The sequence below is a fragment of the Narcine bancroftii genome, chromosome 6 (assembly GCF_036971445.1).
Source record: "Narcine bancroftii isolate sNarBan1 chromosome 6, sNarBan1.hap1, whole genome shotgun sequence".
Classification (NCBI taxonomy): domain Eukaryota; kingdom Metazoa; phylum Chordata; class Chondrichthyes; order Torpediniformes; family Narcinidae; genus Narcine; species Narcine bancroftii.
This window is the reverse complement of record NC_091474.1, coordinates 162,922,496-162,934,856: the sequence shown is the minus strand read 5'-3', so window position 1 is coordinate 162,934,856 and position 12,361 is coordinate 162,922,496. Positions and strand designations below refer to the sequence as shown.

Below are 12,361 nucleotides of genomic sequence, written 5' to 3'. Positions count from 1 at the left end.
AATGCTGGGGATGTTAGCCTGAGAGAGGACATTGACATTGCTTCTCTTATCCTTCCAATAAACTTGGAGAATTTTGCATAGAGTGTGTTGGCAGTATATTTCCAGTACCAGGAGATGCCTGCAATAGGTAGTCTAGGTCTCAAGCATGCAGAAAAATGGGGTTCTTGCTGCTCAGTCAATCATGAACATTGGTCTAATACCATTGAAATACCATTTTCTCCAATTGACCAAAGGCTACCCTAGCGCATTGGAGGGAGTGGTGAATTTAATTATCAGTGTTTACCTTCATTGAGAAATGGCTCACGAGACCTGGAACTCTTCACTCTTGTGAGTCCATCAGGTGCCTATTCATACAAAACCCATTTTCTTGTGCTTGGCTTGTAATCATCTAAGTCACGGCATTTCAAGTAATCATGTACATCTTACTTCATTGATGTCAGAGTGCCAGATTTCACAACCAGCTTGGGAGTATACTCCATATTCCATCCATTGGATGAAAACTTGTTCTTTCTAAATGTCCTACTTTCAAGTAGCCAAGTAAAGTTTATTGTCATGAGATTGTGCAAGAACAGTACAACCTGATGAAATAGCATTTTCTGGTCCTCGGTGCAAAACATCCAGACATAACACATGTACAGACAAACAATACAAATATAGGACAAGTATTTAATCAATTCAAATGAATAATATTTTGTATATACAAGAGTCTCGGATGGTAGTGTGAGCAATTCCTTTGCTCACTGCTTGTGGGAAGAAGCCGTTCCTCAGCCGGGTGAGATAGAGGATTGACTTCATTAGCCAAGTGGTGCTGGATCTGATTCTCTTGTATCACTTCCTTGAAAAATGCTATGTATAGGGTGGAAGGGGCCTTTAATATTTTTTTCACCCTCTTTAGACATTTATCCCGGTAGATCATGATGATGGGTGGGTGGGTGGGAGGGAGACTCCTGTAATCCTCTCTGCCACTCTTATGATCCTGTGGATCAACCTCCGATCCATTTCTCTGCAGCAACTGAAGGTGCAGCCAACCAGGATGCTCTCGATAGAGCTCCTATAAAAGGTTGACGTAATGGTGACTGGTAACCTTGTCTGCTTCAGTCTTCTCAGGAAGTGAAGTCGCTGTTGTGCCTTCCTGAAATCATGATATGTCACTAGTTAGGTGAACTCCAAGGAACTTGGTGCTCTCCACTCTCTCAGCAACAGAGTTGTTGATGTGTTGTGGGGAGTGGCATTCCTGGTCCTCCTGACGTCCATGACCATCTTCTTTGAGACAGATACACGCCAGCAATGGAAGGGAGTGTGGGCCATTATAGCCTACAAAGCGGGGCGAACACCATAGATGGCTGTGATACTTCATTACCCATTGAACTGAACACCTTCTATGTCCGCTATGAGAAGGAGAATCCAATAGTGCCTACGAGAATCCCTGCAAAGGCTGAGGACCTTGTGATATCTGTCTCCTGTCTCTGAGACCGACGTCAGAACATCATTCAAGGGGTTGACCCTTTTGCATGGCATCAGGCCCTGACGTTGTACCTGAAAGGGTTCTGAAAATGTGTGCCAACCAAGTAGCCGGTGTGTTCGTGGACATTTTCAACCTCTCATTGCTGCAGTCAGAGATTCTTTCCTACTTTAAAAAGTGCCCAAGAAGAGCAGGGTGAGCTACCTCAATGACTTTGGCCCAGTAGTACGAAAATCTACTGTGATGAAATGCTTTGAGAGATTGACTGGACCCACTGCAATTTGCCTGTTGTCATGATCCTTCCACAGCAGATGCAATATCACTGGCACTCCATGTAGCTCTGGATCACCTTGGAAACAGCAATTCATACATATGGCTGCTCTTCATAGACTATAGGTCAGCCTTCAACTTCATTATTCCCTCAGGGCTAGTGAACAAGCTCCAAGCCCTGGGACTCTGTACCCCCTTCCCCAACCCTGTAACTGGATCCTTGACTTCTTCATCAGAAGATCACAGTCAGTACAAATTAGAAACCACGTCTCCTCCTCACTGATTATCAACACAGGCATACCTCAAGGACGTGTGCTTAGCCCACAGCTCCACCACTGTACATCATGACTGTATGGCCAGACACAATTCCAATGCTATCTACAAGTTTGCCAATGACACCACAGTTGTTGGCAGAATCAAGAGGGAGTTAAATCAGCTTGTCGAGTGATGTCACAGCAACAACCTTGCACTCAACATCGAGAAAATCAAGGAGATAATTATGGACTTCAGAAGGAAATCAGGAGAATACGACCCAGTCCTCATTGAAGGCGCAGTAGTGGAGAGGGTCAAGAACTTCAAATTCCTGGGTGTCAACATCTCTGATTATCTGTCCTGGAGCCTCTATGTCAATGCAATCATGAAGAAGGTTCACCAGCGGCTATGTCACAAAAGACACCAAAGACCCTCAGACTTCTACAGGTGTACCCTAGAGAGCTTTTGGCTGATTGCATCACTATCTGGTATAGACGTGCTAACGCTCAGGATAATAAAAATTTCCAGAAGGTTGTTAACTTGGCCTGCAACATCACGGGCACCAGACCACTCCATCAATGACATCTACAATAGGTGGTGTCTTAAGAAAGCAGCCTCATCCTCAAGGTCATGCCCTCTTCATTCTGCTAGCATTGGGACAAAAAAGTTACAAGAGCCTAAAGACGACCACTCAACAGCACAAGGACAGCTTCTTCCCCTCTGCCATCACATTCCTGAGTGATCAATGAACCAAAGACGCTGCCTTATTTTGACTTTTTATGTATTATTTTTATTTAATTTTGTAAGCTATGAATATTTGCATTATGATGCTGCCACAAAACAGCGAATTGCATGACTTGTTCGGGACAATAAATTCTGATTGTCCACATTGAGACTTAGGTTGTTATTCTCTCACCATTTGACGAGATTTTCCACATCTTCTCTGTAGTGTGACTCATTGTTGTTGCCGATGAGGCCAACTAATGTCTTGTCATCTGCAAATGATGACACTATTGGAGCTGGATCTGGCAATGCATTTGTGGGTCAGTATGAATAGGAGTGGGCTGAGCACACAGGCCTGAGGTGTGCCAGTACTCAGTCTGACTTTGAAGTAATGCTCTCCATTTAAAAATAGCTCAACTAAGGGGAATCATTGCTTACTATCTACCCAATCTATTCTCTGCCCCCACATTCTGCGCATCTTGATCAGCAGCCCTGCTACAGCAATTTCTGCTCCCAAGTAAAACAAATGCAGTCAAACCAAGATCCTTGGGTGAAACATGCCATCCCAGGCAACATCCTGGTGAATCTTCTTTGCTCACTTTCCAGGGCAATCACATCATTTCCAAATTATTCATGTGCAAAATAAAATACGGGTCACTGGGCACAGGCTCCCAGGCACATGGACAACTCTCCACCACCCTCTTTCTCCTGTTGCAAATGAATTTCGGATCCTCTCTGGCAAACTGCTCTGTATCCCAAGGGTTCTCACCTCCTGAACTAGTCTTCCAATATGGCACCTTGCCAAAGGCAAGACTGAATACATGTAGAGTACATCAGTCACACTATTCTCATGGACACACTTGGTTAACTCTTCAAAGAAAACAATGAGATTTGAAGTTATTCTTCTTCATAAAATCATACTAATGATTACCAACTGCCGATTAGTACTGCCTCTTTAAACATTTTCCTACCTCTGATATTCCTCTCACTATCATGTAATATCCCAGTGTCCTTTTTTGAATGAAGATTCCATGTTTGCTGCCCTCCTGTCATCTGGCACTGGTTTATGGCTGGAAGGCAGTGCTCCACAGCAAGATCACACTAGTGGTTGGTTTGAAGGCCATTTCTCTCATATTCCTCAGTGAATGAGTTAACAATGGCTTGGAATTTGGCTTCTAAATGTACACACTGCATCTTAGCTACTGAGTTTTAGGTGACCTTGATTCTGGACTGTTTCTGTCATTAGATTTAAGTGTTTCATTCAAGTTCTGAAAAATAGGTCCTCTCTGCTGGGAAGTTGGTTGAAGTTGAATGCAACATTTGCAATGAGAAGTATTTAGACATATGTTGAAGTAATGCAGCCTTGTTTGACAGGAGTTTTCACGTTGGCATTGTGTAAACCCATTGTGTAGGATTGTGGTTCGCATGCTATTTTGAAGTGTGGTGATGAACTTCTGTGTGTATTTAAATTTGAGGAAGGTTTTAACTAACAACAGAACACTGCTACATCATCAGGAATAAAGAACAGATGTTCAAAATTCACCTCTCAGCACAAATGCTGTAAAGATCAATTTGATTCCAGGCTTTTATCATTTAGAAGCATGTGAGTGAAAATGAAGTGGGTATTTCAAGAGTGTTGTAGTGAGATGTGCAATTTTGAAATTTATTTCACTTTTGGGGGAAAAAAAATCATAAATTGAAGGAACGGACAAGCTGATAAAGAATTACAACTCCACTTGTAATGATTTGTGAACTCTCATGCAGGATGTGCTATTGGAAGTGGGCATGTATTTTCCACCTCCATGTTGGATCAATTGAAAATGACCATCATAATGTAATAGATACAGGAGCTGATACTCATGATGGAGATGCACACATTTGTAAATTTAATCTGCAATATAATGGCAAGTAGCAGGAAAAGTGAGCATACTGTTATCTTTGGAAAATCTGCTCCTATTTATGATTGTTAAATTCAGGATCAATAGCCGGAAAATCAATAGCTTCTGGCACACTGCAAATAATTTTTTCAGTCAACAGCGGTGCTAATACTTGTCACTGCTTGAAATTTGTGTTGTTAGATTCCATAAATTTGACTTTGACTCTTGTTTTAAATCCTTTTGTCTGCTTTTTCCAAACCTGCCGTAGAACCACAGCACACAGTAGCACAGAAACAGGCCCTTTGGCCCAGGTCGTTTATGTCAGGCTGTTATTGTGCACCCAGTCCAGAGCCCTTCATATCCCTTCCATCCATGCACTGAACCTCTCCAAACTTTTCTTAAATGTCAAAATTGAGCCTGCATTCACTACTTCAGCTGGTAGCTTGTTCCACACTCTCACCTCTCTCTGCGTGAAGCTCCCCAAAATATTCCCTTTAAACTATTCTCCTTTCACCCTTAACCCATGTCCTCTCATTTTTGTCTCACCTAACCTCAGCATAAATTCTATCTATACCCCTCATAAGTTTGGATTCCTCCCTCAAAACCTCCCTCATTCTAGTCCACTTCAAGGAATAAAGACCTAACCTGTTTATCCTTTCAATGTAACTCAGTTATTCAAGTCCCCCACAACATGCCCTGCTCTACTCACTACACCTATGACTGTGGCTCACTACAGCAGCAACACCATCAACAAATTTGCTGATGATACCAAGGTAGTGGGTTGTATAAAAGAGGACAATGAGATTGAAAACTTGGCTGAATGATGCACCAACAACCTCACACTCAATGTCATGAAAACTAACGAGCTGATTGTGGACTTCAGGAGGGGAAAACCAGAAGTGCACGATCCAGTGATCATTAGGGGATCTGAGGTGGGGGGCAGGCAAGGAAATTTAAATTCCTGGGAGTCACTATTTTGGATAACTTTTCCTGGACCCGACACTTGAATGTCATCACTTGCAGAGATTTGGTATGACATCAAAACCTTGACAAACTTCTGCAGATGTGTGGTGGAAATTGTGCTAACCAGCTGCATCACAGCCTGGTATAGAGGCACCAATACCTCTGAGTGGAAAGTCCTGCAAAAGGTTGTGGACATAGCCCACAAAAAAAGGGTTTTGTATTCAATACCAGGAATGTTGATGAAGGAAAGGTCGTGGATGTTGTTAGCAAGGCCTTTGACAAGGTTCAGCATGGGAGGTTGGTCAATGAGGTAGTAAACTGACATAGTCTCTGCAAGAGAAGCCAGAGAGTGGTAGTACATATTTATCTATCTAACTGGAAGCCTGTGATGGGTCTCATGGTGTGTTTCAGGGATCAGTGCTGGGTCCATTGTTGTTTCTGTTCTGTATCAACGATCTGGATGATAATGTGCTAAATTTGATCAGCAAGTTTGAAAATAATACAAAGATTGGAGAAGTCATGAACAGCAAAGAAGGCTTTCAAAGCTTGCAGTGGGATCTGGACCAGCTGGTAAAACAGGCTGCAAAATGGCAGATGGAATTTAATGCAGACAAGTGTCAGGTCTTGCACTTTGGGAGGACGAAGCAAGATAGGACATGCCCAGACACACCACGAGACCTATCAGAGGCTTCCAGTTAGATAATTATGTACAATCACTCTCTGGCTTCTCTTGCAGAGACTATGTCAGTTTACTACCTCATTGACCAACCTCCCATGCAGAACCTTGTCAAAGGCCTTGCTAAAGTCCATGTAGACAACATCCACGACCTTTCCTTCATCAACATTCCTGGTATCGTCCTTGAAACACTTTCCAAGATTGTTTAAAATGACCTTCAATGCACAAAGCCATTATGAGTATCCCTAATCTGTCCCTATCTCTCCAAATACTTGTATAACCAATTTCTTAGAATAACTTGCCCATTGCTGACCTCAGGCTCACTGGCCTATCATTTTCCAGTTTATTCTTAGGGCCTTTTTTAAACAATGGAACAAGATTTTCTCACCTCCAATCCTCTGGCACCTCACCCATGGATAAGACATTTTAACTCTCTCTGCCAGGGCCACTATAATTTGCACATCAGCCTCTGTCAAGGTCCAAGGGAATACCTTGACAGGTCTCGGCATTTATCCAGCTTTATTTACCTCAAGACAGAAAGCATATCCTCCTCTTTAATCTGTATAGGTTCCATGACGTCGCTGCTTGTTTGCTTCACTTTTTTAAACTCTGTGTCAAACTCCTGAGTAAATAAAGATGCAAAAAAACTTTATTTAAGATCCCCATGTTCTCTTTTAGCTCCATACAGAGCTTACCACTTGATCTTCAAGAGAACCAATTTTGTCCCTTGCTATAATTTGGCAAAATTATAAAAACACTTTAGAAACACTTAGGATTAGTGGACAGCGTGATTAGCATAGCAGTTAGTGAGGTACTATTATCAAACCCTCGTTTTATTCCAGTACTGTCTGTGAGGAGTTTGTATATTCTCCCCATGACTATGTGGGTTTTCTCAGGATATTCCAGTTTCCTCCCACCCTCAAACATATGGGGGTTGTAGGTTAATTGATGTATTTGGATGGCACAGGCTCGTGGGCCAGAAGATCCTGTTACCATGCTGTGTCTGTGAGGATGACTCTCTATCTGCTTTATGGTAGACAAAAGTCAAAGAATTTCATGTATGTTACATTCTAAATGTAGTATTACATGACAATAATGGAACCTTTACCTTGAAATAAATGGCATATGATCGCTGGATCCGAAGTATTCCCTTACATACACTTCTGTCCTCTGCCCTGTCTTGTTGCCTCATAGGAGATACAGTATTGCCCTCTCTCCAGCTGGTACCTCTATATATTGATTTAGAAAACTTTCTTGAACACTTTTGACAAACCTCTGCCCTTTTATAGTTTAGGAGTCCCAGTCAATTTGTGGAAATTAAAAATCACCTCCTCTCACAACTTTGTTTCCTGAAGCTGTCTGTTACCTCCCGGCAGATTTTCTCCTCCAATTCCTATTGACTATTGGGTGATCTATAATACAATCCTACTAATTTGGTTATCCCATTCCCATTGCTCAATTCCACCTATATAGCGTTAGGAGGTGAGTGCTCCATCCAGTGCTATGCCATTTTCCCTGACCAGCAATGTCACCCCTCCCCCTTCCACCCCCTCCCACAATTGCATCTGAATCAAATGACTCAGCAAGCCATAATCAGCTTTTTATCTATCATTTTGACAGTGTCGATTTTAATCATTTCAATATTTTCTTTTCTTTATCCTTTAGCTTCTCCTAATACCTGTAAAATCTCAGTATTGTTGCCCTTGCTTTGACTTGCCTAGAATGGCTGTCTGTGCCCCTGTTTATTGCATCTAAACATTCTTCTCCATTCCTCCACAATCTTCCCCAACAGCCTTTCATCCAACGACCTCACTTATATTGCCTATTCGGATAATTTTGCAAATGTTCACTCTTCACATGATACCCATGGAAGCCCTGATTTTGTACTTCCAGTGCAGGTGATAAGTCATCCTCGATAGTTTTATTCTTCTTTAAATGCACATTTCCCAATTTGATCATATTTCTTTAAATTTAAGGCTTTACATTTTGTTTCTCCCAGAGGAAAAATGGAGCAAGTCTGTTACATGAGACCATGTTTCCACTGAAGTTTGATGATATATTTAATCAAGTACTTTCTTAATTAATATGACTCAGAATGAAGCTTGAAAATTGTGATCATAGTGTGATTCAGCAATCAAATGGCTATTGTGCACAATAGTTTTTCAATTCGTGAAATGATTCACAGAACCAGAGAATGCATTAAGCTCTTCATATAAAATTTAAGTAAATATTAATCATGAGTAATTCCCTTTGTATTTTTCATGCCACTCTGTAGTATATTTATCATTTGTTGATTGAGCAGAATGGCTTGGAGATTGAGCATTTTTATTTGCAAAAACTACTTGTTTGAAGTTCTGAACTTGATGTACAGTTTTAAGTCTTCAGCAATTTGGAAAACTTAAAAGCAGCATAATTGATCAAAATCTGATGGATTTTGTGCATACTGTAAGAACCATCTCTCATCTCTCTTTCTCAAATAGCCATACCACATGGAGGGAAGTCATGTGGCCAATCAAACCCATACCCTCATTCAGAACAATATCATCAATTTATATTCCTGCTTATTTTCCTCATCTATTCATTAATACAGGCCCGTTGAAATTAAAAAGGTGGCGCGGTTGGTGTAGCGGTTAGTGCAACGCCTTTACAGCACCAGCGATCACCAACGGACCAGAGTACAAATCTTGCGCTGTCTTTAAGGAGTTTGTACATTCTCCCTGTGTCTGGGTGGGTTTTCCCTGGGGGCTCCGGTTTCCACCCACTGTTTGAAACGAACCGGGGGTGTTGGTTAATTGGGTAGCACGGGCTCATGGGCCGAAATGGCATGTTACCACACTGTATGTCTAAATGTAATTTTTTTTAAATGTCAATTTAAAATGTTTTTAAAATTTAAAATTTGAAAATGAAGTAAGAAAAGCAAGCCTGCTGGTAAGCAAAATAAGAAAGATTGCCAGGGACTGAACTGAATGGTAAATAAATGATTAAAGCTGAAGTTGGAAGACCTGGTATTGAAATGAGTTCAAATGTTTCTCCAAAAAATCATAAAAGGAGCCAGATATTACTGTTGGTCCCAATAAGAAAAATGAGCAGAAAATTCAGAACTGGGAATTAAACAGAATATGAAGTGTTTTGGAAAAAGATGGAATTGTGGGTGGAGTTACAGTGTTAAAAACAAGAGCCACTGCTTTCACTGAGACAGAATGGAACATGTAAATGCTGATAGTTTAACAATGAATAGCCAACATGGATTAGTCTCTTGACATTTTTTTGATGATATAGCAGAAGGAAATTGCAGCAGATGTAATACAGTAGTTCAGTGAATCATGTCAGATTGAACATCGTGCCACATATGTGGTTGAGACAAGGTGTAGAACAGATATGTAGTTATCTTCAGGGTGGAAAGGATAATGGGTGGCTTGTTTTAAGTGGCAGAGGGTTGCTGCAGGACCACAGGTGTTCACTCTTTATGGTGAAAAATTGGATTGTGCAAGTAAAAATGCAATTTTGGAGCAGAAGATCGGAGTAATTGTCAATGCTATGGAAGACTTAAAAAGAAATTACAAGAACACATCAATGAACTTATTGAATGAACATACGGCTGGCAATGGAAATTCAGCCAATGTACACTGACGATTGCACATTTATAAAGTGCAGAAGCCACAAATCACTTGGAAATTAACAAAGTGCAGAAAATTCCTGTTATCCAGAATTTAAGCAACCGGCAAAAAAATTGTAAAATTAAATGGATAAAAAGTACATCGGTATTAAATTGACATACCTTACTATTAGTTCACTAATCACACAATGCATAGAATCAAGCAATCGGAAAATTCACTAATTTGGCATCTTCCAATTGCCATAGTGGCCAGATACTCAGGGTTTTATTGTAATTGGGAAAGAGAGACAAAGGACTCTGTGCTATGTTGCTATTGCATTGTTTGCAAAATCAGGCAACAAGAAAAAAGGCAAGCCAAGCACTTGGAATACAATTTGAAACCCTCTGGAGCTCTTGCAACAGTAGCACTGATGTTGGTGCAGACGCGGGGAGACCAGGGAGTGGAACTGCAGCACTCCCCTGAAGAATCCTACCACCCAGTCCAACTGCTGATGGCTCTCTGAAAGTTTTAAACGCTCTGTAAAAGGAGCCAATGGTGTTTCATTTTAAAATACTGTCAGTGCGGGGTCTGGGTCCAAGACGGTGGCACCTATGTTGGCAGTGGTCTCGAAGGGTTGCAGACTCTAGGGAAGTAGAGGACTGGCGCAGGGCACTGGAAAACACAGCCCTATTTGAAAAGGAGGAGACGACCCAAGGGACGGTGACCACGGCAATGGACCTGTAAGGTGCTCTGAAGCTGAAGAATATGCAGGCTGTTGGAGACTGGAGATAAGAAACCCACGCAGGCTGTGGGTTGCTAGCAACTTGTGGTCAAAGGACTCACACTAGACTGCAAGCTGCTTGAGACTGGCTTGAGACTGGCTGAAGGGGTATCTGGTATCAGAACCAGGAGGTGAGCAGGTGCCGAGGTTTGGATCTGGTGCTCGGGTAGCTGATGGTTTGGACTAAAATCTGTGTGGCTGCAGAGGGTACGTGAGCTCGGGAGGTGAATCCATGGACACTCAGTGACTCTGAAGGGACTCGCTTTTGCACTGAGCAATTTCTGCTCATGGTAGTCTAAATCCAATTTTGTGTAATATTACATATTTTATTACATGACATTTAAAAAAATCTTGAATATGCTCTGAATGGTGCTCATGCATTGCTTGGACTCATTGGGCTGAATGGTCTTGATTTTTTTATGAAGCTGGAAGCCTTCGATTATGAAGAAAATTGTAGATGTGGTAAAGCTCAGTGGAAGTGGCAGAATGAAAAGTGGAGGGGAATGTCAGATAAAGGTAGGAAATGCAGGAAGTTTCCAGCAACTGATGTCAAAAGATAATGTTTATGATTTATTGAGCCAAATTCTTTGAGTAGTTCATCAGTTGATTCTGCCTCCTCCAAGTAAAAAGAAAATGGAAAGAATTTGACTGTAGCCTGTGCCAACTTGAATAACAAATTAGATTTTTAAGTCGACCCATTGAATTCAACAAAGACAAAGAACTGCTAAATCAAAAGCAGAGCACGCCCAACAGGATGTCATTCTGAAATGTGAATAAATATAGTCTCCTTGTTGATTCAGAAACTCAGGGTCTCGATAACCTAAAAAGTTCTTTTTAAGATATTGAACAAAACTTGGTGAAATACTCTGAACAGGCAGGAGAGAGAGAGAGAGAGATTTAATGTTTTTGGCTGACCATCTTTAATCAGAACAACCTTTTTTTATTTCAGATTTGTATCATGTCATTTTCTTTGTAATTATATTTGATCTGCTTCTACTTTGTCAGAGATGCATTTGCAAATGAGTAAAGCAATTCTGCAAACGTACAGTATTTTCGTGTTGTATGAAATAATTATAGTTACTCATCATGTAAACCTGTCATCAGAAAAAGAAGAAATGTGTTGAACTCTAAAAGTAATGAATCAAATACAAAAAGGAGAGGAGGAGGTTGATTCCTGTCAGGAGACATTTCTACATCTTGAAGCTCCTTCCCAGCCATAAATCTGACAACTGTCCAGAAAATATTCCAATATTATACTGAATCGTACGGCAGAAGAAAAACTTGCATTTTAATGTCAATGAACGTCAAAAAGATACAGATGCCAAGCCATCTAAGATATGAGGATGTGTGGGCAAAACGATCATCGATGTGAGTTTTTAAAATGGTTACTGCATATCTTTATGTAACATTTCCAACGTGGCAAAAAATCAGTTGTTTTGCAGGAATATAATGTAGGGAAGAATGTTGAAGAAGTTTGGAAATTCCAGAGTTAAAGGACCAATAATTGTGTATAGGACAGGAATGCACACAAAAAATGGAAGTTAGAAGAATCCCCAAATGAAGTTTCTAAATTTTGGGTGCTGAGAGAGTTCTAGCAGAAGGAAAATCATTGTAAATTGAAGAAATTGACCAGGAAAAGATGAGTCAGCTGGTGACCAATACGAAAAGATGGTTTCAGTGGTATGCTGATCCAAAACAAAGAAATGTATTGTGCTCAACAGAAAACACTTAAGGTGTACCCAAACAAATATTCTTCCCTGG

General features: G+C 40.9%; 1 protein-coding gene across 8 annotated transcripts in view; it reads left to right on the top strand.

Moving 5' to 3' along the window:
• Positions 1–12,361, top strand: part of asxl2 (ASXL transcriptional regulator 2) — a 224,720-nt gene that overhangs the window by 116,553 nt on the left and 95,806 nt on the right. The window contains exon 1 of one of the 8 annotated variants that reach the window (XM_069886553.1): positions 11,780–11,968. The exons of the other annotated variants lie outside the window; for them this stretch is intronic. Within the exon in view, the coding sequence (XP_069742654.1) occupies positions 11,892–11,968 (77 nt within the window). The 5' untranslated portion in view covers positions 11,780–11,891. Of the gene's footprint in view, positions 1–11,779; positions 11,969–12,361 lie in introns of those variants that run through there. 8 annotated transcript variants of the gene reach the window in all.